Genomic DNA, 20,612 nt, shown 5'->3' with positions numbered 1-20,612 from the left:
TCTCTGTCTCTTGTCTCTCTCTCTCTCTTTCTCTCTCTCTCTCTCTCTCTCTCTCTCTCTGCCTCTTTGTTACCCCTCTCTCTTTTTTGTCTCCCTCCTATCGAGATGGCCGTCCACCTCCCGTAAACTCCAGAGTCGACACCAACATCGCGGGAAGAGGGTGTGGTGCTGGCGAGCTGGTTTGGTGCTTGTCGAGCAAGGGTTCGGTGCAAGGGTTATCTGATGGAAGAGGCTGGGAAGAGGACGGGACGAGGGGTAGGGCGTGTCGATATCGACAGAGTTGCACCACCGTGTGTAGGATAAGCGTGCCACACTGTACGGGCAGGGTGGGGTTGGCACCGGTTGGGGCCAGTTGGGACCAGGGCCGGCGGCCAGACCCGGGGAGCAACGGAACTCTCTCTCAGCCATCTGACCCCGAAGCTCGCCAGCGACACGAGACACGTGGAGGGAGAATTGCACAATGAGGTGAGGTGCTCTCGTGGTGTGGTGTACACTAGGGAGGACTCAGAAATCGGGTCCATGACAGCTGGCTAACTACGCAGACGCAGAATGCACCTCCAGACGACCTCCTGGGAGTGTTCCTTGCGGTAGTGGAGGAACAGATGGAGCAGAGGTGGAGGATACGCTTTTACTCCTCTGCTGCGCTGCTGCATGGAGTTACACGGCAGGAATCGAGCCGATTGAATTCAAGGTGGACTACGGAGTACATACACTAGCAGCTGCAGCATAATCCCAGCCGGTGGATGTTTCGATCTGACCAAGATGCCGACAGGATGCATATGACTCCAAAACCGCCAGCCATGGTAGGGTATCCATGCCATGGAGCTGCCAACATAAACTTAATCTGAACGGCCATCCAGTTCATCTCAAGAGTCGTGCTCTATTCAACTCGCCAAGAGGCTTCTTTTGCGTCTCAACCTCTTCGCTTCCAATTGCCATCCTCAATCCTTGCCACGAGGCTCACTTACACGCGGCATCGGATGTTCAGAAGACAAAGATCGGACACGGCCCGAATGGCAAGGGAAAGCCCGCAATTTGTGTCGGCGTATGGCGGCCGCGACAGCGGAGTGTTCGCTCCATTTTGCGGGACTTGAACTCGCCAGAGGGACAGCCGTCTCGGCGATGCCCCCAGATCGCTCCGGTACCTGCGGCGCAGGCAAAGTGCAGTCCGGCACAGGTTTTGAAGCGTCATGCTGTGCCTCTTTTCAAATGCCGTGCTGGCGGCGCGGCGAATGCATGAGCGTCGTCAAGCACATGGTCTCCAGCGAGAGAGCCGGATGAGGATCCCGTCGACGTGCAGATTTCCCGGCTCGCGACCACGCAAGCGATGCAGCGCGTTTGAGCCTCAACTCTGCGACCCACCTCATGTCATGGCAGGAGAGAGACCTACCGTGGCAGCGCAGGAGATCTCGTGCTGACGGTTTGTGAAGAGATCAGAGCACAAGGACCTGCGGCACAGGTTTTTTTTTGGCGACCTGCCCAACCTCCGCGAAGCATTGGCCAAATCCGTCGTGTCTCGAAAAAAAAGGGGGGGTCCTTCAAGTCCTATTTTCTGCCAGTCCAGAGCCAATATCAAATCCCCTGAGAGGCCCATCATGCCACCCTCCATCTTTCGCTCACAAATCCCAACTTGTCGCCCCCGGTTTCAGTCTCGAGATCCGCTGCAGCCACACCGTCGATCTTGGCCCGTTTCTTCATCCATCTCAAATTCCCCGGACCTTGCAGCCTTGCACTGTGGCAAATGCAAACAATGCCCCAAAAAAGCATGTCCATCTTGTGGGATATCGGTCACAATCTTGCCCCTTTTCTTTTCCCTCTGGCCTGTTGAGCTCAACCAACCAAGAAAGTCGTTAGAGCTTAAATTTCATCATCCTGTAGCCGGCGTAGCAACAGCCCAACACCGGCAAGGCGCAGACGCCAGGGCCGTGAAAGCATCGAAACATGCACAGAATGCCGGCAGAGCAAGGATCTACCACATTCCAGTCCTCCCCCAGAAGCTTGCATGCGGGCCAATGCATGGCGGTTATTTTCTGCCTTTGAAATCACAGCGACCTGTGCCGGCCAATCGCGGAACTGTGTCTTATAGCCCGGCCGGGCTTCTGGGTCTTGAGGACAGAGAAATACGGTGCAGGGGATCCTTTTTTTGCACGGCGGGTTGACTTTTGTGCCTCCGATGGAGGACGGCGAGAGCAGAAGTCCACACTTCTCGTGGGGATGGCTGGACGACAGGCTGCTAGTGTACTTGGGAAGAGACCCGAAAAAAACGTCTGTCCAACCCGAGATTTGCACAAAACCAATCTATCCGCCACAACGTCGGAAAGGCTTTTGGTCATGTCTTGACCCTCAACCGGATCTCCCCTCTTGTCCTGAGTATCCAGCCCGGCTCGTTTATCACGCCCCTCCAAATGGAATGTCGTGATTGCAAGAGCCAAACTTCCCTTCGGGTTCGGCTCAAGGCCTTCTCCTCGCGAACCCCAACAGCCAGGCCAGCTCGCCGGCACTCCCGTATCTTTGTTTGTGGTACCAAGAGCACATCGCCCCCTAATCGTCCAATCAGCGACCACCACATGTCAAGCCCAACACACACAGAGAAGAGGGGCAGGTGAGAGATTGGAATGAAGGCGCGAAGCCTCCTCCTCAATCTTTCTGACTTGTTGATGGAGGGATAACTAGATGGTTGGTTGGTCGGATGAGAGTTGTTGTTTACATCTGAACTAGGGACAACAAACCTATGCACGTAGCCCTCCCGCAACGGATGCAAGTCAGTCAGGCTGTCGTCGTGTTGTTTCGTTTCGTTTTGCCACTCCATCAGCCCTAAGAGACACCCAGCAGAGGCCATCGCCACCACCTCACCAACCTGTGCTCCCCTTACCCATGAGCACACATACGCTCTGCACCACGCACGCGCAAGCACGCGTGTGTCCGGTCTCCCGGATGATGTGCATGAGATTTGTGATGCTGTCGTCGAGAGCCAGCAGCCAGCCAGCAGCCAGAGGGCAGACTAAAAAGGAGGGGCCCAGCCCAAGCCCTGGAGAGAAACAAGCTTCCTGCGCTTCCCATTCGTCCGGGGCTGGCTCGCTGCACGCGCGGACCGTTTTCCGCCGTACATGACAGCACCCTCAGGGAGGGGTGGTGTCGCTCGCGATGAGACAAACAGTGGGTTGCGCACTGTTGGGTGGAAAGCGGGGGAGCAGGATTCCCGGGGTCATGGTTGGTGGGAGGGTCGTATCTTGTTCGTTCAGGTCTTGCTCAGTCAGCACAACATCATCAATGTTATCGAGCTGGCGCCCCGGGGCGGTTCTCTTTTGGGCTGTCTCGCTGGGACATGAGGAGCTGAATAGGTAGTCTTGGGCGAGTTGTTGGTCTGTCTCTGGTCCTCTGGACTCAATGTCAGTGTCAGCAATATGATGCCATCCAACGTCACAAGCCCGAAACAAAAAGACATCTTACACAACACTACAGCAAGTTCTCCGTCCGTCCATCCTCGGGCTGTGAGCTCAAGCCGAACAGCGGGTACTTCCCCCGATGCAAAATGCAGAGGGCAACCCTCAGGCACTGTGTGTCCCTCCCAAACACAGACCCTCACCGCTACTTCTATCTCGCTACGTCCACGCCCCTCTGGCAAACGCGCTTGATGGGAGTTCAGGATCTACACCCAATCACACGCCGTCAGATTTTCCACTTTTAAACTCTCTGATTGCACGGGCCAACCGCGTGCCGCGAAAGCTTGTGTCTTTTCAACTCTGTCAACCTTGGAAGTTGAACAACAGGCTCGACTCTTTGGGAAAAGTTGGAAAAGTTATTTTCAGCTTTCGAAACGTTAGTGCTGACCGAAAAAGTCAACGGCCTGGCAGCCCTGGTCTGGGAGAAAAGACGTGAACAACCTTGGAAGTGAATTTCATGACTTGTTGTAGGTCATGATTGTCACCCCGCGGAGTTTCGGACTCGCCAGCGATCGAGCTGAACATCGAGTTAATATCCTAGGAGTAGAAGCGAAACGGCAATCTCGCAGCACAAATCTCAACGACACCAACAAAATCTCGCAGCTGAGCCTGAGAATCATTGTCTAGCGAGCGAGCCTAGGATCCGGCCCGGCTGTGTGCCGCGGCGGGCGTTGAATGGCCCGGTGCCCCTCATCGGGCCAACAGTTCGCTCCGGTGGTCAGTGCGCGAGGCCGGGGACGAACCCCGGATCGCTTGGCCCGCTTGCGCTTAAGGGCGCAGAGACGGCCACGATGGCATCGGTCGGCACCGACGAAACGCTGGCCTTGTTGAAGAACGGCGAGTGCTCTTCTCGAAGAAGTCTTTCGACTCGGCCAACGCCGGACCAACAATGGTCGAGACAAACTTTGTCCTGTCTCTCTGTATGTCTGTCAATCTGTACACGTCAAGGAACCGCCCGAACGTGCAGGAAAACAGGCGCGCGACAGCGGAGGCTGCCAGTGTGCGTGACAAGCGCCGCGGCAGCCGATCGAATGGTTCCGAGTCCATCCCACTCGATGAGAAACAAAAACAGCCCAGCGCTGTGTTACACACTCCCGGAGCTTCCCCACCACCCGCTGGCAGCACAAGCCAACGCAATTCTCTCGTGTCTTCTTGCTGACTGATGCCAAGGAACAAGACAACTCGGTTGGGGACTGGCTCGCCTGCGCTAGCGTTACCGCCCCCGGTCCTCCCCGCTGCGGTTTCGGGCCCCCGCTTTCGCGTCAAGCCCGACCCCCCCCCCTCCCCGTCCGGCCGGACGGGGAGGGGTTGGAGGCCGAAATTCCCCCACCTGGCAGACCAAAACAAGACCAGCGAAACCGATGGACGGACCGGGTGGTTGGTGCTGCATGGAAGACGTCTCCCGGGCTTCTTTGCGGTTCGTGCTTTTTTCCAAACGTGTTTGCTGCTCATCATTTTTGTTGCTCTGCTGGTCAACCAGTGTGAGAGGATGGCCAGAACAGACCCCTGATGCTGCCCAGAGCGATCCTACCTGCTCTCGGCCGGCCTGCATGAGATGTGGGCTCTCGGATCTGCGCTGCGCCTTTGCCGAGATCCCAGCGGATGCCTCCGCTGCCAGGAAAAAAAGGATTGGGATCTCGTTGGATCGAGATCTTGCTTTGTTCATGTCGGCTGTCGGAGGGTGCGATGTGCGGTTCGTACGGAGTAGGTGGTCAGCATCTCAGAGGTGGAAAAACACGCAACGATGATTCTCGTTGGCATTGTGTTGAGAGGCAGAGGCAGTGGTGGTCCCGATGAGATTCCAAATCACCCGATTCACTCAAGGCTGAAAATGGCCCGCTCTCCGTCCTTCTCAAGGAGAGATTTGTTTCCAACACAGTCGTACAGAGCAGAGCGGCTCGTGTCTCATCACCGACCGCAAGGTGCCGGACCCGGGCTCTCAACCCTCCCAACCAAATTTGAAAACATGAAACTTGATCGTCCATCCACGTTTTCTGCTAGTACGCACGCCTACTTCTATATCAGACCTGCACACACGATGCTGATCGTTCGTTTCATCGACCATCACAGCCGTTGAAACATTCCCTCTGCGTACAGACACTGTCTGGTGGAAACCTGAACATGACATGACATGAGACCAATGCAAGCAGGCTGCAACCCCCTCGCCACTAAAACTAGCAGACCGCAACGCTAAGCTTCGACGTTGAGCGGTGCCTTGCAGACTGCACACTGCAAGACCTGCTGCTGCACAGGCGGACGTACGACTCCAAGGCAGACGCGTGTCCCAGGCGAAGCGTGTGGAGTGTAGGTCTGGTGACGCTGCTGGACATACATAAGGTCATAGCATCGCATTGCATGGCAGTGCTTCTGCTTGGTACGTGAACATGGAATAGCCGCAAACCTGGGCTGGGAGCAGCTACAAAGTATTGCTCTGTATAACTCTTGTCGACCCGGCGATATTTGTCACACAAGTATGCGAGGCTAGTTCCTACGATCTGAAGAACTCACCTGCGACCGGCTAACCTTCAAACACAACTGTGTCCTCTCCCGTCGTATTTGTCTGCTATCCAACCGGGCTGTGCTTTTGGTTGTTTCTTGCGCCCCACGTGCGTGTGATTCGGGCGATGGATTATACGAACCTAGCATGGTCCGGATTGCGCCGGAGGATTACAAAAGGATCGGCTTGCGATGTTTCCACCCCAACCTATTTGGCTTGCTTGAATCCGTGAAATCCTTTTCTATGAGGGGAAGTGGTATCGTATACGTAACCTAGATCCCTCGATCTTGACATGGTCAGCTCGCCAACACAATTCCACAGAGCGTAATGTTATGATTAGCATTTTTTAACTTCCAGACTTCTCGCGGATTCAACATTTTCATAAAAGGTTTGTTTAGTAAGACCACGCTTCACTAAACAACCGTTTCTCCCAACGTCACAACCGGCCTGCGCTTCTCCCGGGCCTGCATGCGCCTTGCATATCTGATCTGCCATTCTGTTTCTCGGGAACCACTCCCAATCAAACCTCGACTCCAGTCGTCACAGTTCCAGTGCAGTGTACCTCAGGCGCGGGTGTTTCAACCAAAAGTCCCACCTTGAATCTGCTGGGTGTGGAAGGACTAGGGGTATGCAACAACACGGCCAACGCTCAGTCCGTGGGCATGCGTAGTATCCCGTAGACAAAGTTGAGAGTCTGGAAGAGATCACAGTCCCATCGATAGAACCGGTGGACACAGCCGGACCGGACGGGAACGCTTCCCGGCCGCTGCGAGGCAACGCCATGTCGATGCGATGCGATGCGATGCAAGCGAGTCCGCCGCTGGCCAGGGCCAGGGGTTTTCCTCGCCCGACGAGCCTCAATAAGCAGGTTCCCTTAACACAACGCAAAAAAAAAAAAAACACACAGTACGTGGTACGGAGCAGAAGCCATCACTAAGTCAACTCGTGGGTTGGGGGACACACAATTTGGAAAACCCACGACTAGGGCCAGGGGAGATTTTGCTCCCGCCGAGCAAAAGACCCCACTCCCCGCGCTTCTGTCCCGCCGCTCCCGGTCCTGCCCGTCCGCTTCTGCAAGGAGCTCGGGCCTAGGGTTGGCACTTGCGTCCCCCCACCTTTTCTGGTTGGAGATGGAAATCGACGGGTGTTGGCTGTTTGTGGTCTCTTTTTTTGGAGGTGAAGGATCCTCAGACGCCATGGAGAAATGACAGTCATGGGCTCGAGCCTCCCAATACCCTTTTCGAATTTTGGATGGCAGGACAGCCCCCGTTGGGTTAGGCTAGATCCCGCATAAAGTGACGATGGTGATGGAAACATTGAAACATTGAAACCCTCCTTGGCCGTGTGGCTAGGTTCTATTGTTTGAGGTGATGTGCTGGCCGATTTGGGTACCAGATGAGTGGTGGCGCTGCCCGTGTGTTGTTTGGAACCAGAGTTCTTGGATTTCGGTAGGGGGTCCGTTCTCTCCTGAAGCTCGGAGCGTGTTGCCCTGGCTGTTGTGTTCGGGGTTATAGACTACGAGATAGCAGGCCGGTTTCCCCAAAAGATAGGGGGGCCGAATGCTGAGCGGACGCTGAGGTAAGCACCCCGTCCGAAGGGCTGGCGCCACATCAGATGGAGTCTCTGTACCACTTGTCTTCCCTATCTTTGTCATTTTGAGGTAGCACAACTCTTCCAGACAAATCTCGCCCCTTCGCTGCGCTGGCTGTTGACATGGGTGTGATGAGGTGATGATCAAAAAGGGGGGTGGTTGGTAGAAGTCGTTGAGGTGGGATCCGGATGGCGGGGAGGGGCTAGCTGGGCCGCGCTAGGGCCGGGCGTTGGTGGGGGAGAAAGGAGAAGAAAAGGACTCACAGAATGTTTTGAGCTTGCACGGGACGAACGGAAGAGTGAGCGGGGGAATCAATGCGGGGAGAGGGCTCGAGCCAGAGAATGCTCACGGCATTGGATTCATCATCGCTGGCGGTGATCACTGACAAAAACAGTTCGCTGATTGCAGACATCCCAGGTCATCTGCTTGCAAATTTTGTCAACGCCAGGTTTTGCATGAATATGCCTGAGTGGCAAACTCAAGGCGTTGAGACACAAGCCAGTCCGTTGCAAAAGCAGGGCCGCTAGTCACTGCTCTAGCGGCCGCCGGTGGCGAGACTGCCAGCGCTGTTGATTGAGGATCATGGAATTCTCCGCTCGATTCAAGATGCGCAGGAGGGGCACGGTTCCCGGATCGCCTACACTACTGCGTATCGGCAACGCGAGCTGTGCATGAACCGCGGTGGCTGTCTGCACGGGAGGCGGGGGAGACGCATGGATGTCTTAGTGGTCTCGGTATATTCACAGCAGGGACTGCCTCAACACGCATCTCTGCTGTCAGGTCAATATGGAGCAACGTTGGATTCGGCCTGCAATCTGGAAATAACAAGTCAACAGATCGTGTTGTCTTGTTCTTCCCGCGCGGGCTCCGGACCCGGCCCCAAAGTTCGCAAACGAGCCGCGGGATTTACCATTCGAGACCTCCCAGGTCGGGCAGTCAGAAGCGAGTCTGGGCCGGCAGAGCCCCCCATCAGCACGACAGCGGCACAATGGCTCGGCGTGCTATAGCCGGGGAATAAACGTGGAGAAGGGTCAACGTGTTAAGGTCGACGTCGATCATAACGCATATGCATGCACTTGGGGGTACTGAGTAGGGTTCGAAACTCCAGATCGGTGCATTTCGAGGACGTAAGAGGCATCTGGGATGATGCTCAAAAGTCAGCCATAATGTACAAAGTCGTCGCACAACCTAGTAGGGGCCAAACGCAGTTCCAATGGTGAGATGCCTTGGTACGACGGTGAGCAAGAGGCTGGCATCAGCAACGCCAATGCGACCTGGGGTTTCACAGCGAGCCGTCATCTCGACAGCCACGCCACCACGGATCCGGCAGCGACTTTGTGAGATTGTTGGATGAGGCGTCCGCTGTGATACCTATCAGAGCTCGTCAGCATCCATCCAGAGGTCTGGAGGCCGGTGTGTGTGGACGATTGAGGGGCCGTAACAGAGGCAGTGAGCATGAATTTTGCGGCGCACGAGGCATTGGCTTCATCGAAATCCATCGGACTCGATCCGGCTTTGTCGATATCATGTTGGTACAGAGCGGGAAGTTGAAGATGCCCAGGCAGAAGCAGATTCCTATGATCACGTGACTTCGCGTCTTTGTCATGATAGAAACGTGCACCGGTTGCCTAGCGACGCGTCGAGCCTGCCGATTTGGCGGTCTGCTGCTCCGTCCAACGGCAAGAACATCGCCGTGAAAAAAATTTTAAGGCTCGGAGCGCCTTCCTCATGAAAATGTAGCAATTTGTTTACTTTTTGACGTCAACAACCATCAAAATGCCGCCGCCGCCCCAACCACGATACAGCCGTACCTATGACCCGTGGAACTCGGTCTCGACAGGCCATCAGATTGGCGACGGCAGCGGCCCACAAGGATGGCGAGAGTCCCGCACGCTCAAGATGAACAGCCAGTTCTCCGCCGGAAACTCGGGCGGGCGCCGGATTCAAGATGTGGTCGGGTTTGGCTCGGAGGACTACGGTGAGAAGCTCGGCGTGTTCATCCCCAAGGAAGTCCGCGCCCGCGCAAAGAACAGCGTCCTCGACATGCTACAGAAGCCGGGCACCATGAAGGCGACGACGACACGGCTATCCTCGCCTCCCTTGGCCGGTCCGGGCCCGTCAGATAGTCGGCAAGTCGTCCACCAGGATAACGGCGAGACGGCCACCTCAAAACATCCCTCCCCCGCCGACCATGCCCCCCGCCTGGACGCCCCGCCCCGCAAGATCTTTGACGGCCTGGTCATCTATGTCAACGGCAGCACCTACCCGCTTGTCTCGGACCACAAGCTCAAGCATCTGCTCTCGGAAAACGGCGCCCGCATGGCCCTCCATCTGGGCCGTCGCCAGGTAACCCACGTCATCCTGGGAAAGCCGTCCGGGCCGAGCGGCGGCGCCGGCGGTGGACTGGCTGGCGGCAAGCTAGACCGCGAGATCCGGCGGGTCGGCGGCTGCGGGATCAAGTTTGTCGGCGTCGAGTGGTGAGTTGGCCCTTCCTGTCTACTCTCGTCCGTGTTTTGTGTCTCCGTGGCCCCCGCGCCCATTGTGCGTCCTATCGCGAGAAAAGGAGGTCGGCTGACAGTCCGCATGACGCTCCATCCCAGGGTCCTGGAGAGCATCAAGGCCGGCCGGCGACTGCCCGAGGCGCGCTTCGCCAACCTCAAAATCGCCGCCCGGAGTCAAAAGAGCGTTCTCGGGGCCTTCTCGAAGGCCGACGGGAGCGCGCAGCAACCACCCGCTGCGACTCCCGACGCCTGATCACACCGCTCATTCTTTTTCCTCTGTCGATTTCCGGCGGGCGTGCGTCCCTCAAGCTCGTAGCACAGGGCTGCTATCACGGTGTAAGGGGCGCGCATCCCTTTGTTTGCCACGGCCACGTTTTGTTGCATGTCATATTGCCTTGCATGAGGAGCAGACGTCTAGATAGGCTTGACGGTGTTGATGGTTGCACGACGGAATGGGACCATAGACGGGTATGTGCATTACGAAGGTCGCATCTGCACAATGCTTTCTGTCGGGAAGTTGGACAGGACAGGCGCGGGGGTATGGCTTGCATGGCTTTTGTGTAGCTCGGGTCATGGATAGATCTGGCGCGTGTCTCAGCTAGATAGATGTGTGGTGGGCTTTCTCTGCTGCTCTGATAGGATGGGTGTTGACGATGCAGACCTTAAACCGACGTCCGAGCTCGTAGCGCTCTGGAGTTGTCAAACAGACGAGGATCTCAACCAGAGCCTCTTTGCTGAACTAACCATCTATCCGGCCTTATTCTTGTCCATGTGCTCACCGGGACTCCCGATGTCTCGGGGCCGGGTCCTCCACCAGCGCGTTATTCTGAACCACCTCTCCATATTGTGTCCACGTTACTCAACCCGAACCCGAGCTCCCGACGTTGAGGACCTGGCTGCTGTGTAGGCACCTAGGCACATGCTAGGCGGGCAAGATGAGGCGAGGCTAGGTAGGGAAAGATGAGGCAGGTGATGAAGGGCGTGTTCTGGCCTTCCATCATCCGTAACCATTCATACACTTGGCATGGCTGATTCTTTTTGCTCTCCCGTTTTCCTTTCCTGTCCAGCGAGCCGTCAAATAAACCCTTGTCCTCGACAGCCCATGTCTCACACGTCGGTGAGGAAATCCCCATTCTGTGTCCACAGAGGCTGGGCTGGCGCCATCTAGTGTGCCACAAGGCCTTGGCTTTGTCATCCCTTTCTTCCCCCAGGCGTTAGTACGGGGCAGTGACGGTGACACTGATATATGGCGTTTGTTTGAAATATATAACGTTGGGCGTGAATACGGGGATGGGGAGATGGGTCGGTGAGAGGTGGTCTTGGGAAATGGGGGGAAAGAAAATAGGCGCCCAAGTTGGGGACAGGTTTACGAGCAGAAGAGATACAAGTCACAGCATAGTATAGGTCAGTTGTAGAGAATAATCGTTTAGTTTTCTAGCTACCTAAGTAAGGCGCATCTGGCCTGGTCAGCGAAGACAACGATTCTTTATTTTCTTTTGTTTTTTTTAAAAAAAAAAATCTTTTTATTATTTTACGTTTTACTGATCCCAAGAGTGAGGACTATCGACCTGGGGTTGATCCTGGATATATATCTACCTCCTCAAGGACACGAGAATCCAAATATCACCAGAGCTCCAGTTTTAATAGGAGATCTGTTAGAAATAGGTGGATATAAGACTTCCGATAGTGGGTAGTGTCGAGATCCATCAGGTTGTCAACAATATACGAATGCAAGACACCCCTGGGCTGTATTCTTCAAATCTTGTCGATTATTGACTCTATGGTATCCGCTTTATATGCTTTGCTGTACCAGGACAACGCCGAGTCTATCCATCCATCCACGTTGCCGAGGCTTCATCTTCCCAAGCCCACCGCATCTATACACCAGTCATATATATCATAGGCGCGATCACCACCCATGACCCCGTCCTCCCAGGCACGGCCATCCCCATCCATCTCTCATCACTTCCCCTCCTTCTTCCCGCCCGCCATCTCAGGCCAAACAAACCTCAACAACCCCTCTCTATGCCTTGCCAACTCCCCCTCTCCCGCGCGCCTCACCATCTCTCCCAACCCCCCCGGCTGATCCATATACTCCATCATCAAATGCGTGTAGCTAAACACGGCCGCGTCAAACTCGCTCGGCGTGTCCGCGTCAAAGAACCATTCGGTCGCGCTCTCAGCCAGCAGCGCCGCCAGCGCCGCCAGCGCCTCGCGCGCGTGCGAGTAGACGATGCGCGGGTTGATGACGACCGGTTCGTGGCCGCCGGTCCAGTGCCCGTCCGTGCTGCTGTTGTACTCTGTATGCAACCCCCCGGCCTCGGGCGCCGAGTTGAGGATCTGCTCCGCCGCCGCCTTGCGCAGCTGCGCTTTCAGGGCGGCGCGGACCGCGCGCGACGACGACGCCGGCCGCAGGTACAGCTCGTCCAGCAGCTCGGCGTGCGCCGGGTCGAGGTATAGCGCGTGCAGCCAGGCGCTGCGCAGGTGGCTGGACACGAGGGCGACGTAGGCGCGCGCGCGCGTCGGGAACAGCTTGTCGCCCGAGGTGGCGGGGTGGCGGTTTTTGGCGGGGTTGCAGTGCTGGCGCGCGTAGGGGAGGAGTTTGCTCGTCGGGATCGGGGAGGGGGGTTGTGACGAGGAAAGCTGCTGGCGAGGGGGAAGGATGAAAGGCAGGGCGCCGGTAGGGCTGGCGTGGTTGGTGGAGGGGAGGACGCGGAATTCGAGGCCGGTGAGGCGAAGGAGGGTCTAGAAGAGTTAGTAGCTGAGGAATCTCACAGGGAGAGAGAGAGAGAGAGAGAGAGAGAGAGAGAGAGACAAACCTGCCAGCGGAGACAGGTCGGGTTGAAGCTCGGGAGGCCCAGCCGGGCGGCTTCTTCGGTGGTGAAGATGTAGAGGGTCGGAAGATGGCTGGCAGTGAGTTGGCGGGAGCGTTCCGGCAGGTCGTTGGGCTCGTAGGCTCGTAGGGGGAAGAGGTCGAAGAGACGCTGCAGCGGGCGGGGGATCTGCACTTTGGCCCAGCCCGGAGTGGAAGACGAAGCTGTCGTCGCCATGGTATTAGCCCTGTGGACTGTCCGGGCCAGCCGGGAGTGCGGAGTTGGAGGTGCGGCTTGGCGCTCCGGAGATGCTGGTGAATTTACGGAGGGACGGTCGGCCGGCCGATTGAAATTCCGGGAGGCTGGCCGAAATCCTGTGGGTCCGGGGTTGTCAGCGCCCGGGATCAGGGTTAGGGGTCCAAGACAGCCATCGTTCGACTTTTACTCGGGCTGTCACAGTCGAGTTTCATGGCCACGACTTTGGCACCATTTTCCACGTGTTTTTTGCCTTATCGTCGATGGGAGACACTCACACATCCCACATCACCACACCATGACCGCTCGACCGGTCAGCAAAGCCGTCAGAGACCCGACAATTTGCCGGTGGCCAACCGTCGCGCTTCCGGCTCAATGACACCCTGAGGCGATCCTTTTAGCCTACCTACCGATAGACTATGTGATCTTTTACTCCCAGGAGCCGGGGCATTTCGACACACCCCTCTGGCGCGGGATCGCCATCAGCGGATAGTTCGGACGCAGCTCCTTCAGATCCCTCATCATTCCAGCTCTAAAACAATCAAAATCCTGCCTCTGCAAAACCCTCTATGTCGCCACCGCAACTACCCGGGCACTCGCGATATCTAACCTCCACCGCAATCACCAGCGGCTAAATGCCCAAACAGTGGAGTTCATCAACAATCTCGCAATCTCGTCGACAGCAGCTTGACAGTCCCACCCATCATGCCAGGCTCGTCAAGCCCACGCCGTCGCGGATGCATCTCGCGGTTCCCGGTTCTCAAGGCTTTTTACCTTCCGTTCGGTCAACATGTCACGTTACCTTTAGCCGCATGCTTGTTGGCCGGTCGCAAACGAGCGACGGCGGCTGCACAGCAACGACAACGCAGCCGGTGGTAACGAGATCGCCAAACGGATCTTGAACCCGAGATCTGATCCTTCAGGAACGACATGGGTCCAAGGGCAGGTAGGTGAGGCTCCGACAAGAAAATCGCCGCATAAACGACAGCCGTCTTCCAGAAAAAAAATCGTTGCTATTCGGGCCAATGATGGATCCTATGGAAACTCTGCCCGCGTGCTGCCAGGGACCAGGCCCGGGTGTCTCCTCGCCAGCAGCTGCCAATGGAAGATGACGCTCCGAAGAATCTTGTTGCTCCACGGCCGCAGCGGCACGCGGTCCTCATACCCCTCCTTGGCATCGATATTGCGTCCGTCTAGCCGGCCAGATTGTTTTTGGAGAAAAAGCTGTATATATATAAGCAATGTTTCGAGTCACGAGATCGACCCCTGTTTATTAGACGAGGCCGTTTGTGATGGCGGGGGATGTGTCACTCAATCTGTGTCTCTCGCCTGTGTGTGTCCATCCGGCTATCATGTGCGTCCTGCTATGCGGGTAGCCACCAAGGTTGTCTTGGCTCCCGTCGAGAGGCAATCCCCACAAGGCTCGAAACGGTCCGAACGGAAAATCATCGGCTTTGCGGCTGCAGAACGTGTGGTTCTCCGGGCGAGATGGCCGAGATAACCGTCGATTTTTATTCTGTGCCTCTTGTCTCGACAGGTCCGACAGGACAATCTGGTGTTCGGCCTCGGCAGATAGACGACCGATGGCGAGACTAGTTGCCAGTAGTTAGTTTCTGAAGAAAAGTCGTGCGACACATGGCAAACGCCCGGCCATGCGTTATCGCACATCGCAAGCTCGTCATGGCCCATCTGCATCCTGCATCCTGTGCGTTGAGTGCGTGTGCGCGGCAACTGCCGAATTGTTGGTTGCGTTTCACCGAAACGCCTGGCCTGGCCTGGTCTGGCCTGAGGTTGCTTGCCTGCTCACGGGACTGCTACTTTACCTCTCGAGATGGAATGTGCCGTGGATGAGAGTGGTTGATGAAAGAGATTCCGAGAGTGGGGGTTCAGTGGAGAGCCAACCCCACGCCCGACCCGTCCCGGAAGCGGTTGGCCGCCCACATGGGAGGAAAGGGGGATGCTCCCAAAGTGACCCGCGAGGTACAAAGCCGTTGTCTGGCAGCACGGTTACTCGGTCCTTGACCCGGCGCCGAGAGCCATGTACCTCGCTTGTCACTTGGACGGGGAATCAATGGAGGGGTATGTGTGAGTGGGTGGGCACACCCTATGACGCCTTTTTTTTTCGAGGCGTTAGCTTGGTTGATGGTCTCGGGTTTGAGTGAGAGCACGAGATAAAGACGGACGGGGTTGGTTTAAAACGGCCATACCCGGCGGCGACAAGGGGTAGTTTGATAGTCGTGTTCCTCGGCCGTTTGGTGCTTATATTCCCGTTTGCCCGGTTGAACTGGAAGTGAGGTTTTGTCTGGTCTATATATCATCGTCCGTGTTGCCCTGTGGGTGTGCCTCGAGCCCTACCTCTCCTCCTTTCTGGACGTCTTGAAGACTTGTCGCTCTCCATCATCGCGCCATCTTGCCAACGACGAAGCAGTCGAGTCAGCGCTCATCACCTCTGCTCAACCCACCTCTATCAAGTCACCGCCTTGCTCGATCGCCATTGCAACCGGGTCAATCTCACCCTTGGGTCCAGCCGGCGACATCCACCTGCACCCACGGCGACCTTTCTCGACAAAAGCCCTGCATCTCGCATCTGCAACCGCCCGCCCACGGTGCCAATCTACCACCTAGATTGCATCGTCCACAACCCCACCTGCCCGGCCGGCTGTTGTACTCAGCCTACATCCAACACGCAAGACGGAAGGTTGCGCTGCATATCCAGCTTAGCGTCGCTGCATCGAAGCCTAATCACATCATCTTCGCCCACATCCCGCTCACCACTGCGTGGTAAACCCCCGCGGTGTGCTTTCCGGCTGGCGTCCCCCGGCCGAATCAGACGGCAGGGCGTTAGCTATCTATTGTCCATCCCATCCCACGGCTGTACCTAGGGTACGCCCTACCTACCCTCCCGCTTGCGCTATCTCGGCAGCCGCGGTGGTACGGGCGGCGCGGGTCGTTGGGTTGTCTGATCGGGTACCGCACCTGTGTGGGAGAAGGAAGTACTTAACGGCTGGAAAGCCCGGTTAGAAAAGAGGGTGGCGATCCGTGTATCGATTGTTGCCGGACAGCAAGCAGGTTTGCGAGTGTTGCAACTGCGTGCCGTGGACAATATCTTCAGAGCGAAAGATAGGGTGGTTCGGCGCCTTTGTCGAGATTTGGGAGCATCGGCCTGCGTCATCGTCAGCGTCGGGTTGATTGAAAACCGGTTCTTGGATGCTCGGACGGTCATCCACTTAACTCGCCATATCCGCGGCCTTCTCACCTTCACAACCTCAACTTCCTCAATCACCACCACCACCACCACCACCACCACCACCAAAATGGACCCCCGCTACACAACTCCCACCTCCACCACCACCTTTGGCAGCAGCCAGTCCTCGCCAACAATGGCAACATCCTCCATCAACAACTTCATCCCGCCTCCCGCGCCGACGCCGACCAGCAAGTCGTCGACCGACCCCTTCCTCAAAGATTTCACGCTCGTCGCCGAGGCGGCCAAGCGCGCGCAAATGGCCGTGTTGATGCGGGATTTGGAGGGAATGGGCTTGTCATAGCCTGCGCGGCTGGGGAGGAGTGTCTTGCCACGGGATCGGACGAGAACGGTCAAGATTCGGGATGAGCACGACGAGGAGGAAGCGGTGTAAGATTTGATCACCAGATCGTGTTTGAGGCTTGCGGCACACACTATTGGAGGGTGTCTGGGGTTTTCTTGTCTCTCCTCTCTTATTCGGTATACGGCGTTAGACGGCACTGGGTCGGGTTAGGTTTTTGGGGTTGGGGTTCATGTCTGGGATATCATCGGTCGGGTAATCATGATTTGGCGAGGCATTGACGGCGGCATATTCGGGTGAGATGAGTCGGGTCTGGGTCTTGTGGTTAGCATAGACTGGACGGGACGGAAGAGGAGGGTTCTGATACCAAGTCGAGGGCTGGAAACAGACACAGCTAGTGATAATACCATCGATCTTGAGATGCTAGAAGATGTCATGTTGAACATGGAGTTGTCACGGCTCTTCCAGATTCTTTCAACTCGGCTTGTTGCCTAACTCCGTTGTGGCTTCCTCCAAACCTGTGCTGATCATGACGACCAGGTGGTTGCCTGGACTCATCGTGACTTCCTCATGTCCTCAACACCAAACATGTGCTGACTGGGTCGCTGCCTGTCGCTGTCGCGACGTCCTCACGTCCTCACGTCCTCACCAAACCTATCCCCACCTAACGGGCAACAACCACCCCCAGGCAGCACCAGGCAGCAGAACAAAGAAAACCCAAACCTAACAATGGCAGTCACGCCCTGCCTGCTGTTGACTGCACGGGTGCACGGACCACCAAAGTCGACTATAACTTCCCCCGTCCCCTCGGCCGATTTTTAACTTTTTCCTCTTTTCTCTCCAGCTCTCTTTGCCTCTTGGCTAAGATCAAGTGTAGTATCTGTTCTTTTCAGTTTAATCTCTGAAACTGCTCTACGGAGCAGATTTATGGATTAAATCAATTTTTGTCCGCCGCCCGGTCGGCCTCTGGGCTTGCCCATGCCGCGGGGCTAGTGTCTCTGGTATCACACTGCCTCCAGAAGACGCGAACTCTTTTCATTGCAGTCCGGGGCTTGCTCTGGATGTGAGGAAGAGATCACGGCGGGGGAGAGGCATGGTTGGTTTGGAGATGATCGGCCGGTTGTTAGGGCTACACTGTCAACACCATGGTCACCATCATCATCGCCATCATCATCATAAGCCGGCATGTATTGATTACTATTCCAACTCCAAGCCCATCAAGCCGTCCCTATCCTAAAACCATCCCCTCTCACCCCTCACCCCTCAAATCTTCGAAACCAACGACACCCCACCATCCACCGCGATCGTCGCGCCGTTGATAAACGCGCCCGCCCTGCTTGCCAGGAACAGACACGCGCCGCCCACGTCCGGGGGCGTCCCAATCCTCCCGACCGGGCTCGACGCGCGGATCTCGTCGCCCACACGCTTCAGCGTTGCCGCCATCATCTTGCTCGGGAACGGCCCGCACGCGAGCGTGTTGCTGGTGATGCCCCGCGGCCCCAGATGCGTGGCCAGGTGCCGGCTAAGATGGTGCAGCCCGGCCTTGCTGGCCGAGTAGGCAAAGGTCGGGAGGATGGGAACGCGCAGGGCGTCGATGCTGCCGATGTTGATGATGCGCGCCGGGTCGGGGAACGGGCCGTTTTCGTCGCCGGCCGATTTGGTCGCCTGCGCGGCCTTTTCCAGCAGCGGCGTCAACAGCTGGGTCAGCGTAAACACCCGCTGCAGGTTGAGGGTCAATAGCTTGGTCCAGGCCGAGTCTGGGTATTCGTCGTAGCTGTCGCCCCAGGTGGCGCCGCTGTTGTGCACGAGCACGTTCAGGCCGTTGGGCTCGAGCTTGGTCAGCTCGTCCGCGAGCCGGGCGCACTCGGATTGCTTGGACAGGTCGGCGGGGAGGGGGATGGCTTTGCCGCCGGACGCGGAATGGGCGGCGTTGAGCTCGGCCGCGGCGGATTCGCAGGCCTTGGCGTCGCGCGATGAGATGTAGACGCGCGCGCCGTTGGCGACGAAGGCGGTCGAGATCATGAGGCCAATGCCCTTTGCGCCGCCGGTGACGAGGACGGATTTGCCCTGCGAGGGTTAGTTGGGGTCGAGAGGGGATGGGGATGAGCATACCTTGACGCCGAAGAGGGATTGGATGTCCATGTTGGTGGCCATGTTTGTTTCTGGTAGCTGCTGGGCTGGGGAAGAAAGATGAAAAGAAAAGACCAAAAATCAGATCGAATTGTTAATGAAGGAGGGAGGTCATGATACTTGAGTGACCGGACTTTTGATGTTTCAGCCCGGAACAGTTCAGCCTGCAGCCGGGGTGACATGGACGAGCCGAGCCGAGGCATCTTGGGACTACCGGCCGGGGGCCGATCGCTAGCCCCACATTCGCCTCTTGGCCCGGCCGGAATGAGGCTGGACTTTTGGCGGGACGGGTGTCCGCTGAAGACGCAGGTCCGAGTCGGATGCAACGGAGACGGATCAGAGGTGTAACCTCTTGGTGGGCTTGCTCTTCGGGAGGACGTTTCAGTCTGAGTTCACATCGGGTTGGCGCAGCAAAGACATGCGGTTTGTTTGGTGTTGTCTACCGTCCTCGTCCCCCAGCCTGGATCAGCAACCCATCTCTTCAACCTTGACCACATCAATACCCTCTCCCCAGACATAGACAATGATCCAACCCCGTTTCACCCCTTCCTCAAAGAGTTATAATGCTCCCCCAACCCGTACCCATGCCTGTAATACGCCAGCCACACCGTCTTCCTCCCCTCCTCCTCTTCCCCTCCGCTCGGTGCAATCACCTCCACCCTCCCGGCCCCTTGCACCACCCGAATCTCAACCCCGTACGCGTTGGCCAGCGCCGCTAGTTCCAGCTGTCCTCCCCACTCGGCCGTGTCGCGTATCCTCTTCACGTACGCCTCCACCCCACCAGCCTCGACCTCATCATCCGCCGCCAGGAAACACGCATACTCGTCCTGATGTAGCAGGATATACCCCGCCGCGGCCTTCCTGACCAGCTTGTACCCTTCTTCTCCTTCCCCGTCCTTTTCCTCTCCCCCTCCAGCCGCCGCCACCGCCGGACAGTTGAGGTCGATCCCGAGCGCGACCAGCTGGTCCGCGACCGCGGCAAACAGGCAGTGCCCGTCGGGCGCGATCTCCTTCTCGACGAGCTTGTGCGCGTCAAACTCGCGGCGCATGGCCTCACGCTCGACCGCGCGGTGGTCTGTCATGTTGGCGGCCTCGGACTCGGCGGCGGCGGCGAGGGCGAGCTGCTCGGCCTGACGGCGGGCGAGGCGTTCTTTCTGGCGGTTGCGTTTTGGTTTGGGGGCTTGTTGCTGTTGCTGTTGGGGCTGGGATTGGGAAGAAGAGAGGTGGGTGGTGGAGAGTTTGGAGGATATCTCCTCTTCTTGTTTTTGATCTGGTGTCGGCCCATCCACGCCGTTCACGCCGTCCACGCCGTCCTCCTGTGCTTCATCCTCATCCTGCCCTAGTAACCGCCTCACCTCTTGCTCCTGTCTCTCCCGCAGCTGCCGCTCCATCTCGGCGCACTCGTCATTGACAAACTTGCGCGTCTTCTTGGTGGCGTTCTTCTTCTTGTTGGTGATGCGTCCCTGCAGGTCTTTGAGTTCCTTGCGGTGGCGGGCCTGCATTTGTTCGAGGGTCTCGGCGGCAGTGCCCTCTTCTGGGGCGGGGGGTGGTGAGGCCGTCATTGTTTGCGTTCGGTTTCGAACAGAGGATGATCTATGGGCTTGACGGTGGGCTTGTCGGTCGGTGTTTCGAGTACGATGGGTGTCGGTCGGATCGTTGCAGTAGAATGAACCTAAGTCGTAAAAAGGGAGTGTGTCTACAGGTAGGTTCTTTGCTGCTTGTTGCAGTTGGAGAAAAGAAGCCGCCCAGAAATCTTTGGATGGCGGGGCATAGCGGGGTCAATCCAGGGGTTAGGGGATGTTGCCCCTCAACACCAACATCAGCATCATCGACATTC

General features: G+C 57.1%; 7 protein-coding genes across 7 annotated transcripts in view; 3 read left to right on the top strand and 4 right to left on the bottom strand.

Moving 5' to 3' along the window:
- The window catches only part of VTJ04DRAFT_9942 (uncharacterized protein), a gene marked incomplete at both ends in the record, with an annotated part of 5,031 nt that extends 3,839 nt beyond the window's left edge, over positions 1-1,192 (bottom strand). The window contains one exon of the mRNA XM_069368544.1: positions 969-1,192. Within this exon, the coding sequence (XP_069214677.1) occupies positions 969-1,192 (224 nt within the window). The remainder of the gene's footprint in view (positions 1-968) is intronic.
- An 8,115-nt stretch (positions 1,193-9,307) lies between these two features.
- On the top strand, positions 9,308-10,285 carry VTJ04DRAFT_9941 (uncharacterized protein; the record flags this gene model as incomplete). Its single annotated transcript, XM_069368543.1, has 2 exons — positions 9,308-10,008; positions 10,132-10,285. The coding sequence occupies 2 exons, from the start codon at positions 9,308-9,310 to the stop codon at positions 10,283-10,285; spliced, it is 855 nt and encodes a 284-aa protein (XP_069214676.1).
- A 1,709-nt stretch (positions 10,286-11,994) lies between these two features.
- VTJ04DRAFT_9940 (uncharacterized protein) lies at positions 11,995-13,082 on the bottom strand (the record flags this gene model as incomplete). The annotated part of the gene is made up of 2 exons (XM_069368542.1): positions 11,995-12,777; positions 12,852-13,082. 2 exons carry the CDS (start codon positions 13,080-13,082, stop codon positions 11,995-11,997), a joined length of 1,014 nt encoding a protein of 337 aa, XP_069214675.1.
- Positions 13,083-15,171: 2,089 nt separating this feature from the next.
- On the top strand, positions 15,172-15,885 carry VTJ04DRAFT_9939 (uncharacterized protein; the record flags this gene model as incomplete). The annotated part of the gene is made up of 2 exons (XM_069368540.1): positions 15,172-15,179; positions 15,483-15,885. 2 exons carry the CDS (start codon positions 15,172-15,174, stop codon positions 15,883-15,885), a joined length of 411 nt encoding a protein of 136 aa, XP_069214674.1.
- A 529-nt stretch (positions 15,886-16,414) lies between these two features.
- VTJ04DRAFT_9938 (uncharacterized protein) lies at positions 16,415-16,648 on the top strand (the record flags this gene model as incomplete). Its single annotated transcript, XM_069368539.1, has 1 exon — positions 16,415-16,648. One exon carries the CDS (start codon positions 16,415-16,417, stop codon positions 16,646-16,648), a length of 234 nt encoding a protein of 77 aa, XP_069214673.1.
- Positions 16,649-17,908: 1,260 nt separating this feature from the next.
- On the bottom strand, positions 17,909-18,799 carry VTJ04DRAFT_9937 (uncharacterized protein; the record flags this gene model as incomplete). Its single annotated transcript, XM_069368538.1, has 2 exons — positions 17,909-18,712; positions 18,758-18,799. 2 exons carry the CDS (start codon positions 18,797-18,799, stop codon positions 17,909-17,911), a joined length of 846 nt encoding a protein of 281 aa, XP_069214672.1.
- A 515-nt stretch (positions 18,800-19,314) lies between these two features.
- VTJ04DRAFT_9936 (uncharacterized protein) lies at positions 19,315-20,337 on the bottom strand (the record flags this gene model as incomplete). Its single annotated transcript, XM_069368537.1, has 1 exon — positions 19,315-20,337. The coding sequence occupies one exon, from the start codon at positions 20,335-20,337 to the stop codon at positions 19,315-19,317; it is 1,023 nt and encodes a 340-aa protein (XP_069214671.1).
- Between the last annotated feature and the right edge of the window lie 275 nt (positions 20,338-20,612).

Source organism: Mycothermus thermophilus (assembly GCF_041956435.1).
Source record: "Mycothermus thermophilus strain CBS 625.91 unplaced genomic scaffold VTJ04scaffold_7, whole genome shotgun sequence".
NCBI classification, from domain to species: Eukaryota; Fungi; Ascomycota; class Sordariomycetes; order Sordariales; family Chaetomiaceae; genus Mycothermus; species Mycothermus thermophilus.
The sequence above is the reverse complement of the archived record's forward strand: the minus strand, read 5'-3'. Positions and strand labels throughout refer to the sequence as shown.